Source organism: Misgurnus anguillicaudatus, chromosome 15, assembly GCF_027580225.2.
Source record: "Misgurnus anguillicaudatus chromosome 15, ASM2758022v2, whole genome shotgun sequence".
NCBI classification, from domain to species: domain Eukaryota; kingdom Metazoa; phylum Chordata; class Actinopteri; order Cypriniformes; family Cobitidae; genus Misgurnus; species Misgurnus anguillicaudatus.
The window spans coordinates 32040037-32061227 of record NC_073351.2 but is presented as its reverse complement, the minus strand read 5'-3'; the positions used below and the strand labels follow the sequence as shown (position 1 = coordinate 32061227).

General features: G+C 36.3%; 2 protein-coding genes across 2 annotated transcripts; both read right to left on the bottom strand.

The window, feature by feature from the left end:
* Positions 1-281: 281 nt before the first annotated feature.
* miox (myo-inositol oxygenase) lies at positions 282-7377 on the bottom strand. The gene is made up of 10 exons (XM_055173895.2): positions 7239-7377; positions 6916-6987; positions 6713-6793; positions 5451-5613; positions 5098-5165; positions 4914-5023; positions 3858-3925; positions 2903-2952; positions 866-978; positions 282-752 (listed from the first exon to the last, which is right to left on the bottom strand). The coding sequence occupies exons 1-10, from the start codon at positions 7254-7256 to the stop codon at positions 644-646; spliced, it is 852 nt and encodes a 283-aa protein (XP_055029870.2). The 5' UTR covers positions 7257-7377; the 3' UTR covers positions 282-643.
* Positions 7378-10354: 2977 nt separating this feature from the next.
* Positions 10355-18543, bottom strand: adm2b (adrenomedullin 2b). Its single transcript, XM_073853790.1, has 3 exons — positions 18294-18543; positions 18034-18198; positions 10355-11942 (listed from the first exon to the last, which is right to left on the bottom strand). Exons 2-3 carry the CDS (start codon positions 18102-18104, stop codon positions 11582-11584), a joined length of 432 nt encoding a protein of 143 aa, XP_073709891.1. The 5' UTR covers positions 18105-18198; positions 18294-18543; the 3' UTR covers positions 10355-11581.
* Between the last annotated feature and the right edge of the window lie 2648 nt (positions 18544-21191).

Sequence of the window (21191 nt, the reverse complement as noted above, 5' to 3'; positions counted from 1 at the left end):
ATAAAATATTAAATAAATTTTTATTAAAGAGGAGAATATGTGAAAAAAATTTTTGTACATGTTGATGACATGAAATTGTTTATTGGACTGTAACTGGTTTTGATTCGTGTATGTTGTTTTTGTTTTGTATTGGTGTGAAGTCTGAGATGTCTTCTTTATTTTGACACTGTGGTCTCTTTTTTAAAAATACACTATTTTGCATGTTTATTTTGATAAAAACACAGCTTTAATGTTTTGTAATGTTTTTAATAAACACACAAAAATATTCCACTAACACTAATTCAATTTATTTCCAAAGACACAAAACAATTGTGCCGTAAGCAATAAGTAAAATGTATTACATTTTCAATCTATACATCAATCATGTATTAATAATGTGATTTCTACATAAGTGTTTTTGAAGCTGTAATATAACATTATGCGTTTGTATGAGAAATAATCCCATTTAAACTTTATTGGTGAGGTGGTGTTTATGCAAAATTAAACCACAATGTTTTGAATGTATATTTACTAGCTCACCTACAAGATCCTGTAGATATTTATTACAATATATAACAGAAAATATACTGTAAGTGCAGGTTATTACAAATGTCTGTGTATTACAGGGATATTATTTAAAGGTTTAATGATACATTACAAATGTTCACCACTGCAGTGACCCAGGACAATATTTATCAATGAGTGACTGATAATACGGCTTTAGTCTTTCCACATCCGGCAACTCTGTGCTCTTCGTGTACAAATCAAACTTGCTGTTGTAGAAAAGACAAACAGACTCATGTTATTGATCTGACTGTAGAAATCAAAGCCAAAACTCTCAGAAAAGGGTCAATGGTCTCAATGAAATAAACCGTCAATGACTTACTTAAACTCTTTCACCCAGGGCAGCATTTGCAGATCTTTATCGTTGCACAGGTGCATGTAGTCTCCATTACAATGCCACGGGTAAAAGGAGTGGAAACGGATCATGGATAACCCCTGAAAAAAGAGATTGTTTGTTTTTAGGAATAGTGTTAAGGCAAGGTAACTTATTGATCTATGTGTGTTACAAAGTTATGAATGAAATTCCTTTGTTTACAGAGTTGAAATTTAGCATATGGGTGATTACGGTATTACACTACTGAAAAATCCAGCTGGTTTTAGCTGGTTTAAGCTGTTTCTCCCAGCCCGGCAAAGCTGGTCAAGCTGGTGGGTCAGCTGGTTGTCCAGCCTGACCAGCTGAGTCCAGCTAGACCAGCATAACAGTAATCAAAACACAACTAGACCAGCTTTCAAAACCAAGCTGGGAGACCAGCAAAAACCAGCTCACCAGTTTATTCTGGTCTTTGCTTGATTTTTGAGTAGGATACTGTACTACATTCTGTGTTTTTCTGCTTTATTACTAATTTGGTAAAATATTTTCTATAAAAATTTATTGAATAGCTGAAAATGATAATTTCTTGTCATACTATGTTCCCAAGGTAACCGTATCCCTACTGAAAAATCCAGCTAAGACCAGCATAAGCTGGGGAGGTGGTTTTAGCTGATCTCCCAGCTTGGTTTTAGCTGGTTTAGCAAGCTGGTTTAGCTGTATTTTGGTCACTTTTTAAGCTTTGTCAGGCTGGGAGGATCAGCTTAAACCAGCTACTGCCACTTTAAACCAGCTATTAGCTTATGCTGGTTTTAGCTGGATTTTTTAGCAGGGATTGACAGTTACGTAACAGAACCATATGACAGAACACAGGGATATACACACAGAGAAACACCTGGGCGTCGATTTGGGTAGCTCCCTGCTGAAAAAACAGCATACCAGCAAGACCAGCATGTTGTGTTTTGGTGCTGGTTTGCTAGTGAACACCAGCTAAACCAGCATCAGCACCAGCATTAGCACCAGCTAAACCAGCATTAGCACCAGCTAAACCAGCATTAATACCAGCATCCCATTCAGGAAACACTGATTTGTCCCTAGTAATAATTTCAACCAAATAAGGATCTTATTCATATATAACAACTTATGTCCTTCTGTTTTTTACTAATTACTTTTTTCATTCAACATGATTTTATTCAGGAATCATTTAAACGACGTTAAAACTTTTTTACAATCACGTATTTGTGCCTGGTACAGAAAAGGTTAACAGATCTTGTTCTCTGCAATGAGTCCCGCCTCCGTAACGGACATCGCTAATATGATTGGGTTTGCCTTTCTTAAGTCCCGCCTCTCTAACCTACGTCGCTTTGTGATTGGTTTGTCTTTACTCCCTAAACGTGTGATGTATGCTCTATTTACTTTACAGTAGCAGCGCCAAAGCTCATCCTGAACAGACGCGATGTGAATGATTAGTTAGGTGAGTGAAGAAGAAAGCATTCTTAACAGTTTAATCCACAATATACGGGACACGTTGTTACACATTATGATTCAGGGCTGTTTTCCATGATGGCAACCCCATTAACCTGAGGAGTTAGTTTAACAGACCGCTTAGAAAAAAAGAAAGCACTAACAATAAAATAACTGCTAACTACAGTAACTTTTTTTGTTTGCTTTTTTTGGCGAACGTATAATGTGTTATTTTTTTCTGATGGTTCGGTGTTTTACTTGCCCAGTCAAAATTTTCACTGACATCATAAGAAAGTAAAAAAATACAAAAAAGTATATGCTTATTCTATATTTGTTTTTGTTTTTACATGTGTAACCTAAATAAATATGACACCTATAATTAATTTGACATTATTTACGTCCTCACCAATGTCAAAACTACACCCTTGCACATGACTGTCAACACTGTTACTCTACCTTGATAACAGAGTTTGACAGTAACAGAATGGACAAAAAGAAGATACTGGTAGACAAAATAATGATTTTAGACACAATATACTTGCACTTGTATAATCAGCCATATATGTAGTTTGAAAGTGAGCTCCTTACCTCCTCAGGTATGGTGCATTTGTTGAACTTCATTACTCTGTACAAATATTCTGGAAAAAGTGCAAGAAAAAGTAAGTTGAGATTAAAGGATTTCAGTATGGAGATTGTGTTTTTTTATTTTGTTTTACATTGTACTGCGCGTGTTATTAGTATAGTTTATTGTTTGTTTAAAGAGCACCTACTGTCCGATTCACGTTTTTAAATTTCCTTCCTGTAAGTGTATATTAGTACATGTTAACGATATGCAAAATGCACAAATCCCAAAGTAAACAATGATGCGAGTTATTGTCGCGAGCATAAATCTCTTTTCTTGGACTACAACAAACACACAGATTGTGGGCAACAGTTTACTTCCTGGGATTGGTGACGTAGACAAGACCGATATACAGAATCTTTCAAACAGGGTAAGGAGCGTCACATTTCCGGCTGATGTCAGAGGTATTCAGGCCAATCACAAAGTACAGATTAGCTGACCAATCAGGGACACAGAGCTTTTCAAATCCGCGTTTCAGGAAGAGAGAACGGTATGTGGATTTTTTTTTTTTAACCATAAACCACGTAAACATTGTTTTTAGCAATGCAATGGGTGCTCTTTAATCAAAGTAATTTAACATAAACAAGATGCATCACTGTTATTGATATATAGGCAAGATCACAACGGTCAGAAGGCCGCTCTAGTCCCGCCTCCCAGTTAAAAAAACCCAGTCCTCAATCGAAATCTGATCGAAATCCTCTGGGCATTCGCAGAATCTACAGGTCATGTTTGTCTTGTTCTTAACATAAGGCATTTCAAATATGGCGGTGGAGTGACCCGACTTTGTGGGTTAATGCATCTGATGGAGCCTTTGGATCCGAAAGTTGACATCAGACTTAACAAACGTATGACATTAAGCATCACAGTATAACAAAGCATCACAGTATTATGCTTTGTCTATCAATGTCTGAAATTATTTACCATCATGTCCCCAAGACATCAGGACATTATCCAAACCGCATTGTGGTTTATAAATCCCGAAATCTGTGCTGCATAAAGAAAGCACATGTACACTTAGGAATAGGAAGAAAGCTTTAAGATGTTAAAGGAATAGTCCATTTTCTTAAAAGAAAAATCCAGACAATCTACTCACCACCACGTCATCCAAAATGTTGATGTCTTTCTTTGTTCAGTCGACAAGAAATTATGTTTTTTGAGGAAAACATTGCAGGATTTTTCTCATTTTAATGGACTTTAATAGACCCCAACAATTAACACTTAACACGTAACAGTTTTTTTCAACTGAGTTTCAAAGGACTATAAACGATCCCAAACGAGGCACAAGTGTCTTATCTAGCAAAACAATTGTCATTTATGACAAGAAAAATAACAAATATACACTTTTAAAGCACAACTTCTCGTCTAGATCTGGTGGTGATGCGCCAGGTGACCCCACGCAATACGTCATGACGTCAAGAGGTCACAGAAGACAAACGCGAAACTCCGCCCTAGTGTTTACAAGTGTGTTGAAAGAGGACCGTTCCTACGTTGTTGTATGTCAACTGATACTAATTAATGTCTTTGTGTCAGTTTATTGTTTAAAATGGTCCGCAAATGTGCGTTTTATATATGTAACACGTGACCTCCCTACGTCACTACGCATTTACGTTAGGTTGCGCTGGACCGAACCTAGACGAAAAGTTGTGGTCTAAAAGAGCATATTTTAAATTAAATTGTTTCGCTAGATAAGACCCTTATGCCTTGTTTGGAACCGTTTATAGTCCCTTGAACTCCGTTGAAAAAAACTGCCACGTGTTGAGTTAAGTGTTAATTGTTGGTGTCTATTAAAGTCCATTAAAATGAGAAAAATCCTGCAATGTTTTCCTCAAAAAACATAATTTCTTCTCGACTGAACAAAGAAAGACATCAACATTTTGGATGACATGTTGGTGAGAAAATTATCTGGATTTTTCTTTTAAGAAAATGGAATATTCCTTTAAGAATATTTTGCTTCCAAAAAATGTATAAAAGTTTTACTTGAGCGCGTGGTTTCTCTCATCTGGATTATCTTCAAAAGTTGAGTTTCTAAACACTATTGAACTTTGAAACTTGCATCCAACTGGGAACGTGTCTCCAACTACTGCCCACTGCAATAAAGGCGATGTGTATTATTCAACCCATGTGATTGATTTTCAAACTGTGATTAGATACATTTCCTCACCTGTGGCTCTCCGTACAGAGCCATGATTTTTCCAACATCATGGATCAAACCGACTAGCTGGAACCAATCTGGAAGAGTTAAAAATCACCAAATATAACTTTAGTAGCTTGGTTAAATTTTTTAATTTTAGGGTCACATGAATTCTGGGTCAGCATTTTAGACAAAAAAGGTCAATAAAGAGAAAATAGATTGAAATATTTTTCTAGATAGGACTAGTAGCCCTGAAGAGAAAATGCTTTTTGCTCTGGACATTGATTGGTGGTGGACACCTTTAAGGTATGTGTTTATGAAAAGCTTATCTAAGCAAGCCATTGTAAACACTCCTGTGACCTTTATCCCCGCAGACTTCTCACCTTTATCTGGATGCTCTCTGCGGATCCCCTCGGCGGTCTGGAATGCATGGAAAGAGTTTGGGAAGTCGACGTCCGGGTCGGATTCATCAACAAGCTCATCCAGGGAATTGATGCTGTCCATCATTGTCATTCTGAAACGATTACAGTTTGCCCACTCCAGGTGCTGAGGTCAGAGTTCAGGGTTTTTTTTGTAAAGATTTAACCATCCAAGAAATTTTATACACCACAGAAACATTTAGCTGAACCATAATGAACTTTCCCCGAAATGTTTAATATACTTAAAGGAATATTCCATTTTCCTAAAAAAATCCAGATAATCTACTCACCACCATGCCATCCAAAATGTTGATGTCCCTCTTTGTTCAGTCGAGAAGAAATCACGCTTCCCGAGGAACACATTGCAGGATTCCTCTCATTCTAATGGACCCCAACAGAGCCCAACATTTAATACTTAACTCAACACGCAACAGCCTCCTTCAACGGAGTTCCAAATGACCACAAACAATCCCAAACGAGGCACAAGGGTCCCATCCAGCGAAACGACCGTCATTTCCGACAAGAAAAACAAAAAATATCCACCCTTAAACCACAACTTCTCGTCTAGATCCAGTCGTGATGCTTCAGCGTGACCCCACGCGATACGTCAAGAGGTCACAGAGGACGAACGCTAAACTCCGCCCAGTGTTTACAAATGTGTTGAAAGAAGACCGTTCCTACGTTGTTGTATGTCAACTGATACTAATTAATGTCTTTGTGTCAGTTTGTTGTTTACAATGGTCCGCAAATGTGCGTTTTATATATGTAACACGTGACCATCCCTACGTCACTACGCATTTACGTTAGGTCGCGCTGGACCGGACCTAGACGAAAAGTTGTGGTTCAAAAGAGCATATTTTTAACTATTCTCGTCAAAAATGACAATCGCCTCGCCATACAAGACCCCCATGCCTCGCCTGGGATCGTTCACAGTAACTTGAAACTCCGTTAAAAAAATCCGCTAAGTGTTGAGTCAAGTATTAAATGTTGGGCTTCACCAAAGTCCATCAAAATGAGAAAAATCCTGCAATGCTTTCCTCAAAAAACACAACTTCTTCTCGACTGAACAAAGAAAGACATCAACATCCCGGATGACATGGTGGTGAGTAAATTTATCCCCAATAGAGACGTAAATCATAATTGTGTTTAAATGCAATCTGTACATAGTTAGACATCGGTTTTGCTGTTGTTTATGTATGTACAGTTGTGTGGTTTATCTGACTAACCTTCTTTTTGACAAAGTCCAGCGTTTGGTACGTGTGCATCAGCTTGTACGTGTTAAACACACGATCATAGAGATCTCCATTCTGTCTTACACAGCAAATGATCAACAATGTAACATCAATAGGCTCAGATACAAATACTACAAAATTTGCATTAAGCACTTAATGGAAACCCAATATTACTGTACATTCACAGTAAGTTTTACCTCAAAGTTCCTGAACTCCTCTTTATCTTTCTGAAGATAATCAGGGCGATATGCCAGGGACGGATCCGGACCCTAATGGTCAAAGTATGAAAAATATGAATAAAAGCATCTACCTCCTGTGTGCAATATACCAGAGTTTTCAGTTTATTGCATCATGCATTAAATGTAATTGATTACTATGCATTATATACATTACAGTTTAAAATTTTTGACTGAAATGTTTCTCATTAACATAATTCCTATAGTTGCATGTGTGATGAGCTATTATTCTAAAATGTGATCAAAGATACATAAATATTATTTCACAAAATGAAGATACATACCAGGTTAAGCACCCTCATGGTTTAGCTGAGGTTCTCTCGTTCAGGGTAAAGATGGATGTTATGATGTGGTTGGACTCTCTCTGTCTCTATTTATCAATGCACATACAGGGTTCATGAACTGTAGTGGAAAAAACTAGTAACAGTTTAACTTGAATCTTGCAGGGGTCTGTCAGTATGCGTAAAGGTGTTTGTATGTTTACGTGTATGAACGCTCGCTGCAGTCTATAGCAGCATCTGATCACTGAAGAGTAAAGAGTACTGCTGTGAATATGAGAACATATTATGTGTGTGTGTGTGTAGATTCAATATATTAAATGTATGTTTGATTTGTTTACAGTAATATTTTGGAACTTTCGTTACATAAAGTGTGTAGTTCGTTTCATTGTGGTCACATCAGTGCAGTTTTTCTTTCTCTTGAACCTAACTCATTGACTTTGGTTGAGTTACTTCAGAACATTCAAAGACTTGAGTCGTGATGTCATTGATTTTTATAATTCATTTATCTTTCTATTAAGTTCCCGTAGCTCAGCTGGGACAGCATGGATGGCACGAGCCGGGGTCCATTTCCAGGAAAGTTCGTTTAAAAGATGTGTGTTTGAAGGATGTATGTGCGTGTATGTTTGTCTGTGTTACACCCCAGTGTTTTATTGGCTGATAGATTGTGGGTGAGTCTGTAATCTGAGGTCAGGTGCAGACAGTTTAAGGTCATATTACACAGTCACAGCACACACTGTTATACTGAAACACACAGTCTCATGCTGACATCATCTGAAATAATAATAATAATGATAATAATAATTATCATTATTATTACGTATATTTGAATGCATTTTTAGAAATCAATGCTCAGCTAAATGCTTCATTGTCCATCACATTTTAATACATTTTAAAATGTATTAAAATTGAATTGTTATATATATTTTTAAGAACAATATACTAATTAGTAGATGTATTAAGTGTATAACAATAAAATGTTTACAATATTTACAATTTTATTATTACAATAAAGATGAAATATGGAGGACCACAAGAGAATTTCAAAATGTGTAAAATAGGCATACATTTGTTTAAAAGTTCATTAATTATTCTATAAATTAATAGACAAAGTTACAAAGTAATTCATTATTTAACATTTTATTAGAAAATAAAAAGTAAGATTATAAAAATAATTTAGAAATGAAATATTCTAAAATTAAAATTGAATTGTTATATATATGTAATATATGTAAATTTTGTAAACGAAAGTTTAATGCATTTTAGGAAGGATTGTTCCAGTGCACCTATAAACCCATTGTAGAGGTGGGAGGTGAAACACAAACACCCGAAATTTCAGTCAAAACCGTTTTATTTCATCATAAACAATCTGAAAAAAGGGCTTTAAGTGTAAAATACCAAACTTGTCCTTTAAGAAAGGTATACTACTTAGTAGATGTATTAAGTGTATTACAATACAATATTTACAAGTTTATTATTACAATAAAGATGAAATATGGAGAATCACACGAGTCCTCCAGAAAGAATTACAATATTTTATAACTATTTGGGCAATAAAATAAATAAATAGACAAAGTTACAAAATAATTCATTAGTTAACATTTTATTAAGCAATAAAAATTGAGATTATAAAAATAATTTAGAAATGAAATATTAATCCATTAATAAATAGTTCAAATGAATATAACAATTTATGTGTTTAATTGCATCATTTTAGATTGCAATTAATAAAAAAAAGAAATTTCAAAATGTATTTCAAAAAGCAATTTAAAAGGAAAAATAAATAATTAGATTTATAAATGAACTACAAAAACAGGATTATAAACAGCATTTTAAAGGATGTTTTACATTTTCGCTATTCGATTTGCTTTTTGTTTGAGCCTTTTAGACTCAAACTGTTATTTTTTTACAATATGTAATGGGGGTTAAAGATGCAATGTGTACATTTTAGAAGGATTTATTTACAGAAATGCAATATAATATACATAACTATGTTTTCAGTGGTGTTTAATAAACCATTATGTTTTTTATTACCTTAGAATGAGTTGTGTTTATCTAAATACACAGTAGCTTTAAGGACAAACTGCTCTTCAGAGTTTGTTTCATTCCTATGTTGTCTCAGATGATGACATGTTTGTCCTTTGACAGCTACTGTAGCTTTTCTATGTGTATATTCGAATGGGAGGGGTGAGCGGTGAACTGAACTGCTGGTTGCAACTCACAGTCTCACCGCTAGATGCCGCTAAAATCTACAAGTTTTTTTTACATTTAAAGCAGTGGTTCTCAAACTGGGGGCCAGGGCCCCTAGGGGGGCCGCGAGATGGTGCCAGGGGGGCCCAAGTTTTATGACATTTTATAAAATACATGAATTTATCATGAATTCAGTGTAATTAAACCAAAAAAACATATAAGGCTACTAACCAACAGCACTACTTTTAATTTTATATGTTTTGTTTAATTAAAAATTTACATTTTAGAACAAATTTGTCATAAATTTTCTTTGGGGGGGGCGCGAAGAAATGCACTGTACATAAGGGGGCCTGCATGCTGTAAAGTTTGAGAACCACTGATTTTAAAGACCCCTCCAAAAAAAAAACTATTGTGACAGTTCCACCTACAGCCAGCAGAGGGCACTCGTACCTAAAACTTTGCAGTCAGCATAAACTTGAGGAAAGACGTTTAATTTGGGATATAGAGAATTGTCCAAATATTGTCTTAGTGTCTGTCATAATGAATATTTCTGACTCTAATATATGATTGGACGAGCCACCTGAAGTTCATTAACCTGGTTATAAAAGACTCACATATTCATATAAAAATTTGAATGTTTATTAAACATTTGGTGTCTCCATGGGTAGTGCTTAGAAATGTACCTGTGATACAATGCACATCTTTTAAGACATGTGTTGTGTAGTTTTGCATACTAACATGCAGTAGCTGAATAGTGTTTGTTGTCTTGTGATGGGTTATTGATAAACCACACTGTTTGATGCACATTAGTAATGATGCACCCGCTCGCTAGCACACCTAGTCTTGCCTGTCTCTCTCTCTGTGTGTGTGTGTGTGTGTGTGTGTGTTTGTATGCATGTGTCTGTTTGTATGCTTTACAACCACTCAGAGAATATAACCAGTGAAAATATTCACATATTTTCTGTTTATTGACAAAGCTAAATTGTAATAAAATACACAAGGCAGACAGGGAAACTACAAACATGCAATCATTATACACTTGTAAAATATTTACCCTTCAAATGCCTTAGTTAACATAAATAACATCTCTTTCCATTCAAGTGATATATCTTTTTGCTTTTAAAGTGCCTTGTAATGTAACATTTGGCCTATATACAGTAAACATTTATTTATAAAGTTTTATAAAAGATTTAACATATTAAAAGTTGAAATGGAAAAAACTATTTAGGGGCGGTTTCCTGGACAGGGTTTAGTCTCAGACTAAAATGCATGTTTGAGCTGCTTTCATTTAAAAACACCTTGTCCTGTTTAACTTTAAGATATTTTGTTGACATTGTTTTGTCTTAAGATGCACACCTGTAGTGTTTTTTGTAAGGTATCTTTGTAAAAACTACTTAAATGACCTTATATTAATAAGGCCTAGTCCTGGATTAACCTAAGCCCTGTCCATGAAACCGCCCCATAGTGTAATATACTTTGGTCCCAAAATATTAAAGCCATGATCAGCTAGTATGTCTAGTTTTTGAATGTTGAAATAGTTGAGCTCACAGCTAGTTTAGTAAGCCAAGCTGCAGGTTTATTTTCCAGCAGATTGTAAACACTGTTGGTCTGTGATCGCTCTGTTTGTAGTGAGAGTCTGAGATGAGATTTATCTCTGCAGGTATTTTAAGATGATGCACTTGTCGCATCTTTAACCAGAATTTAACAGTAAATGGATATCGCTGCATTTGATCTGCATGCTAAACTCTTCTTAACAAACTTCTCATGAAATGTCTCGCTTGAAAGGTGCACTTGTTTGACATTTTATTTCATGCAATGACATTCATGCAGTTTCGTTGGCGAGGCTTAAGTGTCCAAATACGGGATGTTTACTCTTATAAAGTGCGTATGTCGAAGCTCTGTGCGGCTTTATCTGGCTCAATCAAGGACGTTTCGTCTTGGATTGAAGAGACAGAGAATGCAAGCCTCCCTAAAAGTCAGATTACTGTAAAGATAATGCAGCTTCAAACACTCCACTACGAAAGCGTATCAAGTATTCAAAGCAAGCTTAGCGGCATCCTTTATCCAAAACGTGAGCTGTAGATAAGAACAAGTTCATTGGGTTTGTCAGTGTCTGCGTTCTTGATGTCACATTTATTTTGTAGACTTTTTGTGTGGTTTTATCCATAACTATGTGGACTTCTGGGATTGATCGGTGAGTCTTGGCGTCCACTTTGACTCAGTTGGTAAAGACGGTGACTGAGATTTTGCACCTGACAGGTGCCGAGCACACATCCCACGCGCATTAGCTGACCACGCGACGGTCTGTGGACGTGCCGCCGTTCCCGCTGATGTCCTTGCGGGATGTTGTTTGGACTGGATGGTGGTCTCGACGATTGTCCTTTATTCATTAGGGCCCTCCAGACAGCACCGCGCTCTCTTGCCCCGGCACTTGAAGCTTTGGAAGGAATAGTGATGGTTTCCATAGTAACACTGCTCTCCGTTTCTGGAAGCCTCCATTGTGTTCTGGGAACACTGAGTCTGGTGATGGGAAAAGAAATAATTTGATTGATCACCAGTGCACACATTGAAGAAATGTAAAACTTTAGTATTCAAATTAGTTTCACATTCGTATGTGCTTCCTTTTTGAAATGACTAATACAAGGCTTGACTGTATTAATGCCATCAGAGTATTTTAGGCCTGTTAATAATCGAGTCTCAAATTGAAAGTTTGTAGTTCCAGTTATCTCTGGCATTGGGTAATATTGTAATATTGACGCTCCACACACTTCACTTCCAACTCTTTCCCATTTTCTTTCTGACTTTTGTGGAATTTGTGAAAAAAAATTTGCTTCAGTTTTTTATAAATTGGGTAAGTGCGCCATCTATTGGATAATCGCAGTATTACAGATTTACTTGTTTTCTCTTAATTGATTGATGGCGGGGAAAGAGTTCAGGGTAATTTAGGATTTCTTTGATTAAAAAGTTGTTCCAGGACCAACAAAAAATGTTGATCCAGGATCACATCTTACTTTGTGAAATCTCTACGACCCTTTAATGACGAGGGGGGGCTTAGCTAGGGGACCCCCATAATCTTTGACCTAATTCGAACACTGGGGTGAAAATTAACTTCATCTCTACTCCACGGATTTTCTTTTTGACATTTAAAAAAAGGCCTTGGACTGTTTTGAGACTTGATTTAAGTATTACCAAAACACTACTTGATAAAAAATGGATTATTGTTCAGCCGGTTGACATCATAAACAAACTCCAGTGCAGAGGTTTATACTACTTAAGTATTTTAGTTACATTTTCCAAGCATCTGTGCTTTATCAGAATGTTTGTCTTGGAAAAAAATTAATTATTAAAATTGATTTAATACCTAATTACATAAAAATTGTGTACTTTTACTTTCTTGAGTAAGTACTTTTTCCTTAAGTAAAAAAAAAATTCTAGATGCTTAAATATTAAATATAAACCAAAAACCTGAAATTATGAAATGTATAGTGGAGTAAAAATTATGATAATATGCTTTGGAATATATGTTGTCCAAAGAAAAACACTAATAAAATACAAATACTTGAAAATTTCCTTTTATGTAAAAAGTAAAAATACTTAAGTATACACCTCTTCTCCAGTGGCTGGTTGCATAAACTTATAATACTAGTCTTAAAAACTAGTCATGTATTTTTTTCTTCAATACCGATCATAAGTATGTTACATAAAAGGTTGATTTAAATCCAAACACTAAGACTGATTAGCCCTAACCAATTTGTTAGACTAGTTCTTAAGACACAGTCTTAACTTAGCGGCTATGTTTATGCAACCGGCCACTAGGATTTATTCAGACCAACAAACGCAAGGGCCTTTTTCTCAGGTTACTGGATACAGGGTTACTTGTTTTTAGCTGTACTCTTAAAGGGAATAGATGACCATTGGTCTTGTGCTGTTCATGTCTTATAAATAATGCATCAATTTCAAATTTGGTTTTATGGTAAATATCAATTTCGCAGTTGACTTAAACAGTAAATATTTTGAGATTCTGACATCGTAATTTGAATTTTTTATACAACTTACATTTTTTTGATATAAAGATACTTATGTATGTTCTTCTGTGTATTTTGTGCTCCTGTATAGACGGTTTCAGCAGTAACAACATAAACAAGCGGCTGTCGCGGTCCGCACGTAACTTCCGGTAAACTCCACTAATAATAAATAACAACAAAGTACTTTAAATGTAGTTTATTTATATAACAAGCAAAAAACAACACGTAGGAAACCAAAACATTTGTTATTTTCGACGAGGCATTTGTTCACAGTTTAGCAACTAGTCAAACCATTAAAAAAACGAAACAGGACGTGAAGTTCGGATCCCGACTGTCTCACGTGCGTCAGATGACACCGTCTATCGAGCCGTGTTTTAGCAGCGCAAAAGGTCATGGGTTCAAAACAGACACACCCTAATAAAATGTATAGCTTGTAATGCACTGTTAAGTCCTTTGGATAAAAGGAGCTATACATAATAAAATGTATAGCTTGTAATGCACTGTTAAGTCCTTTGGATAAAAGCGTCTGCCAAATGCGTAAAATTTAAGTGTATTTTGAGACGTCTGTGTGTTTGTATGTCTCTTAAATTATAATCTGAACCAGAATGTTTACTTAACAGGATTAGTCTGGTTAAAACTAGCTCATTACAGAGAAACACTTGGTCAGTGTACACAAACATTCCTGTATTTCTTATAGTTTCTGGGTATTTAAAAGATTATATGTAAACCTTTAGTCAATATGTATGGGTTTTTATGTCCTTTGACACTTTTTGCTCAGCTGGTAGGGCATTGGATAACAAACCCAAGTTTGTGGGTTTTGTCCCAGGGAACACACAAATTAATAAAAAAAAAATGAATAGCTTGAATACACTGCAAGTTGTTTTGCATAAAAGTGTATGTAAATGTAAATGAGTGTTCTGATGATTTAAAACAATAACGTGTGTTGGCATGTTGACTGGCTTTTTGTGTGGAGTTGGAACAACGTGTTAGTTCAATAGGTGGAACCGGAGATGTTGGGATCAGTACAGGTTTGTGTGTGTGTGTGTGTGTGTGTGTGTTGGCTCCTTTTGTTTCTCCATACTTAATTAAATGTAGGCTAATGCCTTTTGGTCTGAAGTTGTCTGTGATATTAAAGGGCTCATTGTTGTTCTGCTTAGGTCCTCAACACTTAAGACTACAGGTCAGTTTTTTATACACTTCTAGACAGAAGCGTTCGCATCAATGTGCAATTACACATGCAGACCGCTAGTTGGCAGTATCCACGCGTGTAACCCACAATAGCAGTGCAACAACCGAAAAAGGCCAGTCAAATCACAAATGAAAAAGAAGAAAAAGTTTGTGTATGTTATTTGTTTTTACCATCGTAAGTGGAAATCCGTATGAGGAAATGTGACATTGGTTTCTAGGAGACCAATCACAGCACTTGCGTTCTGTGTAGCATTGATGTGTCAGGCTACGCCATACAATCGAAGTATAAAGCCCACTTTAAATGTAATTTTTAGTCGTGCGTTTTATGGCATAGCTATGCCGTAAGCTCTCTGTAGCTCTGCGTAACCTGACACGCACCCCACCAAAAATGTAACTATGCGTCCGTTCTATGCGGACCACAAGTGCTGTGATTGGTCTACTAGAACTCCTCCCATCAGGTAAAAAATCTGCTTGTCTGTCTGCTTGACTCTGTCTGTCTGCTCGTCTATGTTTATCTGTCTGTCTATCTGACCGTTTATTCATCTACTTGTCTACCTGTCTGATTGCTGGTGCGCAGGATTGGAGAAATCTATTCTGTCTGTCTATATGTCTGTGTCTGTCTTACCTGCTTGTCTGTCTGGCTGCTTGTCCGTTTTTCAGACTGTCTGTCTTTCTGCCTGTCTGTCTATTGGTTTGCCTGTCTGCCTATTTGTCTGCCTGTCTGTGTTTGTCTGCTTGTCTGTCTTATCTGTTTGCTTGTCTATCTGTCTGTCTCACCTGCTTGTCTGTCTGTCTTTCTGCCTGTATGGCATCTGTCTGTCTGTCTGTCTTATATGTTTGCTTATCTGTCTGCTTGTCCGTTTTTTCTGACTGTCTATCTTTCTGTTTATCGGTTTGTCTGCTTGTCTGTCTATCTGACTGTTTGTTCATCTGCTTGTCTACCTGTCTGACTGCTGGTGCGCAGGATTGGAGAAATCTATTGGCAAATCTGTCTGTCCTTGTCTGTCTGTCTGACTGCTTGTCTGTCTGTCTGTCTGTCTGTCTTTCTGCCTGTATGCCATCTGTCTGTTTGTCTTGTCTATCTGTCGGTCTGCTTGTCTATCCACTTGTCTGTCTGTCTGTCTCACTGCCTGTTTGTCTTACTGCTTGTCTGTCTGTCTTTCTGCCTGTCTGTCTGTCTGTCTGTCTGTCTGTCTGTCTTGTCTATGTGTCTGTCTGCTTGCCTATCCACTTGTCTGTCTGTCTTTCTGCCTGTATGCCATCTGTCTGTCTGTCTTGTCTATTTGTCTGTCTGCTTGCTTATCCACTTGTCTGTCTGTCTCACTGCTTGTCTGTCTTACTGCTTGTCTGTCTGCTTGCTTGTCTGTCTGCTTGTCCATTTGTGCAGAGAAATCTATTGGCAAATCTGTCTGTCTGACTGCTTGCCAGTCTGCTTTGTTTGTCTGTCTTTTACTGTCTGTCTCACTGCTTGTCTGTCTTACTGCTTGTCTGTCTGTCTGTCTTTCTGCCTGTATGCCATCTGTCTGTCTGTCTGTCTGTCTGTCTTGTCTATCTGTCTGTCTGCTTGCCTATCCACTTGTCTGTCTGTCTCACTGCTTGTCTGTCTTACTGCTTGTCTGTCTGTCTTTCTGCTTGTTTGCCATCTGTCTGTCTGTCTTGTCTATCTGTCTGTCTGCTTGCCCATCTGTTTGTATGTCTTTCTGACTGCTTTTTTTGCTTGACTGTCAGTCTTTCTCTCTGTATGCCATTTGTCTGTCTGTCTGTCTTGTTTATCTGTCTGTCTGCCTGCTTGTCTGTCTAACTGTCTCCTTAAGTTCTTTGTCATTCATTCTTTTACAAGCACTTCATAATTTCCAGCATGTATCTGATACCACATTTCACCATTAAAGCACGATTTTCTATTTAAGGTTAACTTGCCATTGTCGTTGCTATACGTAGTAATGCTTATATTAGCAACACCATAAAATCTAAGAGTTACACAGTAAACCTGTACAGAGTACAAGGACTCCAAATTCCCTTCCTAAGCTAAATTCGTACTGTTTTATTCATCCATTAATAGACTTCAGACCGAGGTGCTGTATTTCACACACACATCTGTGAATATGAAAGACGACGGGGTTAAGAGTCTCTTGGCGGTCAGAGGAAAGGCACAAGACAGACAGAAAGAGATGTATTGTGATGTTTCATTCTGCCCTTTTCGATGAATGAATAGAAAGAGAAGAAGGAAGTTTGAGGATGAGAGAGAAAGATTGTTGAGATGAGTTCCCACATTAGCGCTCCACATGACGTCTGTGAGAGTGGAGAAATATTCATCTTTACCAAACAGACTGTTAAAGAATAATGTTGCAATTCAATCTTTGGTCAAAATGGGGCTTATTTTGTGGCGGGAATGGCCTAAATCCACCTTATATAAATTCGTTGTACCTTAGCCCTGGGCTTGCATGTGAACACAAGAGGATTTAATTTGCGGCTGAACATTAAAGTTGTAAATCACGATCGGTGTTTTTGTCTGGGACCACATGCTGCCAATTTGACCTTTTCTCACATTACATTCACACAGCATGTTTCGATTTATAATGAAAGCTTGTTTCACTTTTGAAGGCCACGGAGGCATTAGAAGAAATATTCTTAACCAACCAGCAGGGGGAGCCAATGGGCTTCAAACAAGAAATGAGATTTGAAAATGCATTATTTGAAGGTCGTATTACGCATCAGTACAGTGACCCCTAAAATTAGCTAAGACTTGGAACAGTATTTAAATATGTAACTGATAATTGTATCAAATAAAATATTAAAACAAATGCGTACTTAAATTTAGACCTGTTCTCATAACTGTTAAATATAAATATTAATAAATTGTATAAGTGCATAAAGTTTTGGTAGCCTGTACAGTACTGTAGGGACTTTGTGCGTTACGCATAATTGGTTTACATCACCACTCGTGTTTCATCAAACAAGTCAGAGTCTGAAATAGATCTTTGTATCATGACTAAGCAGTCACGATGAGGAAATATGAGAAACTACGTTACAGGTGGCACGTCTCCCCTGAGCTCTGTGCGTGCGCCCGTGGAGGCTGTCAAATGAGTCATGAGTCATGATTTTGGCCTATTACACACACGTTTACTTGTACAATCAAATAAGAAATTGTATCTATTTTTAGATTATATCTATTTTTAGTGATTCGTTTTATTTAGATACCAATAGTGCGCACTCACACTAATTATGCACCTTACCAAAACTCAGCATATTGGTCGTATTGTGTACAATATTTAAACGACATACAATCAAGCACATTTAAATCGTTATTCTACAGATAATTAAGTTCATCTTGGCACACAGGTAAACCGGGCAGCGCCGCGGTGCCCCGTGCGTAAACGCAATAAGTGTCCATCACTCACCTGTTGCGCACCGGCAGCGCCAAAGTATGCAGCGGCAAAAGAAACACGCAGATCAGCAGCACTGATTTCATTTCTGTGTCCTTACAACTGAAACTGAATGAAGACGTTGTTCTTTAGTCCGACAGGAGTGTAAAATGTATCAGTCCAAATGGAGACGACGCGCACCTGTGGAGGAAACCAAAAGATGAGCGTAAATAAAAATTGATCGTATCTATTAATCTCTAATGACAGTTTTTGGTCACTTTTAAAAGCGTCCTTACGTTAGAAGACATTCATGACTGGTCATTTTCCATGATCTGGCAATAAAATGAAGTTTAAATCATTAGCGAGATGGTTGCGCTCCGACTGTTACTAAAGCACTTTGATTTATGGGCTCAGTGACCCTCAATAGCGACTCAGAAAACTTTCCTTTTGAGCACAGCAGATCCTTAAATACCCAGAGGGAGGGATTTAGCATAACTGACACTTCACTATTAAAGTTAAAGCTTATAGATTAAAGCTTTAGTTAAAATAATAAATAAACATAAATGCAGTATTATACTAAAAGACATTATTGTGATGGCCAAGTTTTTCCTCTCTGATGCCAGTCGTTCTTTTGCCATATTAAGTGATTTGGGGCGTGGCCAATATTATAATATTAATATTTATTAATTAATATTTATATCATGAGTTTTAAAATAATTTTAGTCCAAAAATTGTATTTGTCAGTGTTCACTCACCATCATGTCCAAACCTGCACTGTATGTAATGGCTGAGCTTATTTCAAAATGAAAATAGCCTAATAAAAATATATGAGTAAATAATAATGTATAAGCCTAAAGAATGTAAACAAATTGGTAAATATGATTCACTTATCTCAGACGAGATGCTGTCCTGATGTTAATTATATATTGTATTAACGTAATATTTGAAGATCTGAGCTAAATTATACAGTGTCAAATACAAGTCGTGCAACCTAGTGTCTTATGTTGAAGGTCAGAGGCAATAACAGAATTGTATTTTGTATTTATAGATCTAGCTCAGTCTGTCCTGTGTCCTTTCAAAGAGGATTTTAAGAGCATCACCATCGCTTCTGTTAATGTTAATGAGAGTCAGTCACAGATGAGACTCACAGACACGCGCGTGTCGTGTCTGAACGTGTTGTATTTCAGTTTGTGTGTGTGTGTGTGTAACTGTATGATTGTCTTTCTTTATTACTTAGTAGCATAAAGGTCAGATTTGTTCATGTGACAGTGTGTGTTCAGAGGCGGCATGCACAAACATTTGTGTGCACAGTAGCTGTTTAAAAGCAGTTGAGAAAATCTTTACTTATTGATAGTTAGTTACTCAATGGTGATGCTGAATTGGCAACAGTGTCAGAAAAACACTAAGAATGGATAAATCATTATCTTAAATTGATATATATTTAGTGATGCATGTTCCCTAAATATAACAGTAGCCCATGCCAGCATTTGTGCGTGAATCTTGCCTACAATCATGTGGCTCTTTTAAAGGGCACATTTCACAAGAATTTTGTCAAATTGACATTTATTTGACACCAAAGATGTCAAATAAATCTTTGGTGTCCCCAGAGTCATATATTAAGTTTTAGCTCAAAATCCCAATAGATAATTTATTATAGCATGTTAAAATTGACACTTTTTATTTGTGAGCAAAATGTGCTGTTTTTGCGTCCTTATGTGCTGTTTATGTCCTTATAAATGCAAATGAGCTGATCTCTCCACTAAATGGCAATGCCGTGGTTGGATAGTGCAGATTAAGGGGCGGTATTGTCCCCTTTTGACATCACAGGGGAGCCAAATTTCAATGAGCTATTTTTTAACATGCTTGCAGAGAATGGTTTACCAGAACTAAGTTACTGGGTTTTTCTTTTTCAAATTTTCTAGATTGGTTAAAGCATGGGGACCCAATAATAGCACTTAAACATAGAAAAAGTCAGATTTTCATGATATGTCCCCTTTAAAGGTGCACTGTGTGACTTTTCGAAGTGGTGGACTGAGCCGTTAGTTGCCATTCCAAACATCACCACTAGATGCCGCTAAATCTACACACAGCATTTACTTCAAAATATACACTGCAAAAAATGATTTTCAAGAAAAAAGTTTCTTAGTATTTTTGTTTTGTTTTCAGTAAAAATATTTAAAAATTCTTAAATTAAGATGCTTTTTCTTGATGAGCAAAAGGACCCAAGAAAATAAGTCTAGTTTTTAGACCAAAATATCAAATTTAAGCGACTTTGTGTATAAAAAAAGCCAAAAAATCTGCCAATGGGGTAAGCAAAAAAATCTTGAAAATTTTTCTTAAACACAAGATTCAAGAAAAAATTGCTTACCTCATTGGCAGATATTTTTGCTTGTTTTATGCACAATTGCATAAATTGCTTAAAATTCCGTGTAATACCCTGCAAAAAATTATTTTCAAGAAAAAAAAGTCTTATTATTTTTGCTTCTTTTAAGTAAAAATATCAAAAAATTAATTCAAGATGCTTTCTCTCGATAAGCAAAACGACCCAAGAAAATCAGTCCAGTCCTCAGACAAAAAATATCAAATTCAAGCGATCTTGTGCATAAAACAAACAAAAAAAATCTGCCAAGGGGGCAAGAAAAAAATCTTGACAATTTTCTTAAACACTAAATTCAATAAAAATTTGCTTACCCCATTTTGATTGTTTTATGCACAAATTAACTTTTTTTTTAATTTTCGGTCTAAAAACTAGACTTATTTTTTTAGGTAATTTTGCTCATCAAGAAAAAGCATCTTATTTAAGAATTTTTAGATATTTTTACTGAAAACAAGACAAAAATACTAAGAAAATTTAGTAAATCCAACCTTTATTTTTTTCAGTTTGTGTTATTACTTTTCAAAGTGCTTGGACCTTCTGATTTTTATTGCACAGAAACTGAAACAGATTAGATAGACTTACACTGAATCCAGGATCTGGGCTATATAAGGACCAAAACATCTTATAGGCCTACTGTAGCCTTAGTCTTTCTTTTGATCTGAAGTAGACATTATATCTAACCAATTCTGTTTCTACCAATCTGGAGTTTATTTGTGTCTCTACTGTATAAGTGTGTGTCTGTGTTATGCTTTAATTCACACCTCAGTTACCTCAGACAGACCTGTTTATGTGTGCAAGTTTGTGTGTTTGTCCAAAA

Excerpts from the sequence above, each read along its gene's own strand:
- miox (XM_055173895.2), bottom strand. Across the intron at positions 5,166-5,450 it reads CAGAGAGCATCCAGATAAAG|ATTGGTTCCAGCTAGTCGGT; the intron begins GTGAGAAGTCTG and ends TAACTCTTCCAG. Across the intron at positions 2,953-3,857 it reads GATGTCTTGGGGACATGATG|AATATTTGTACAGAGTAATG; the intron begins GTAAATAATTTC and ends CACTTTTTCCAG.
- adm2b (XM_073853790.1), bottom strand. The coding sequence starts at position 18,104 with ATGAAATCAGTGCTGCTGATCTGCGTGTTTCTTTTGCCGCTGCATACT. Across the intron at positions 11,943-18,033 it reads GCGCTGCCGGTGCGCAACAG|ACTCAGTGTTCCCAGAACAC; the intron begins GTGAGTGATGGA and ends TCCCATCACCAG.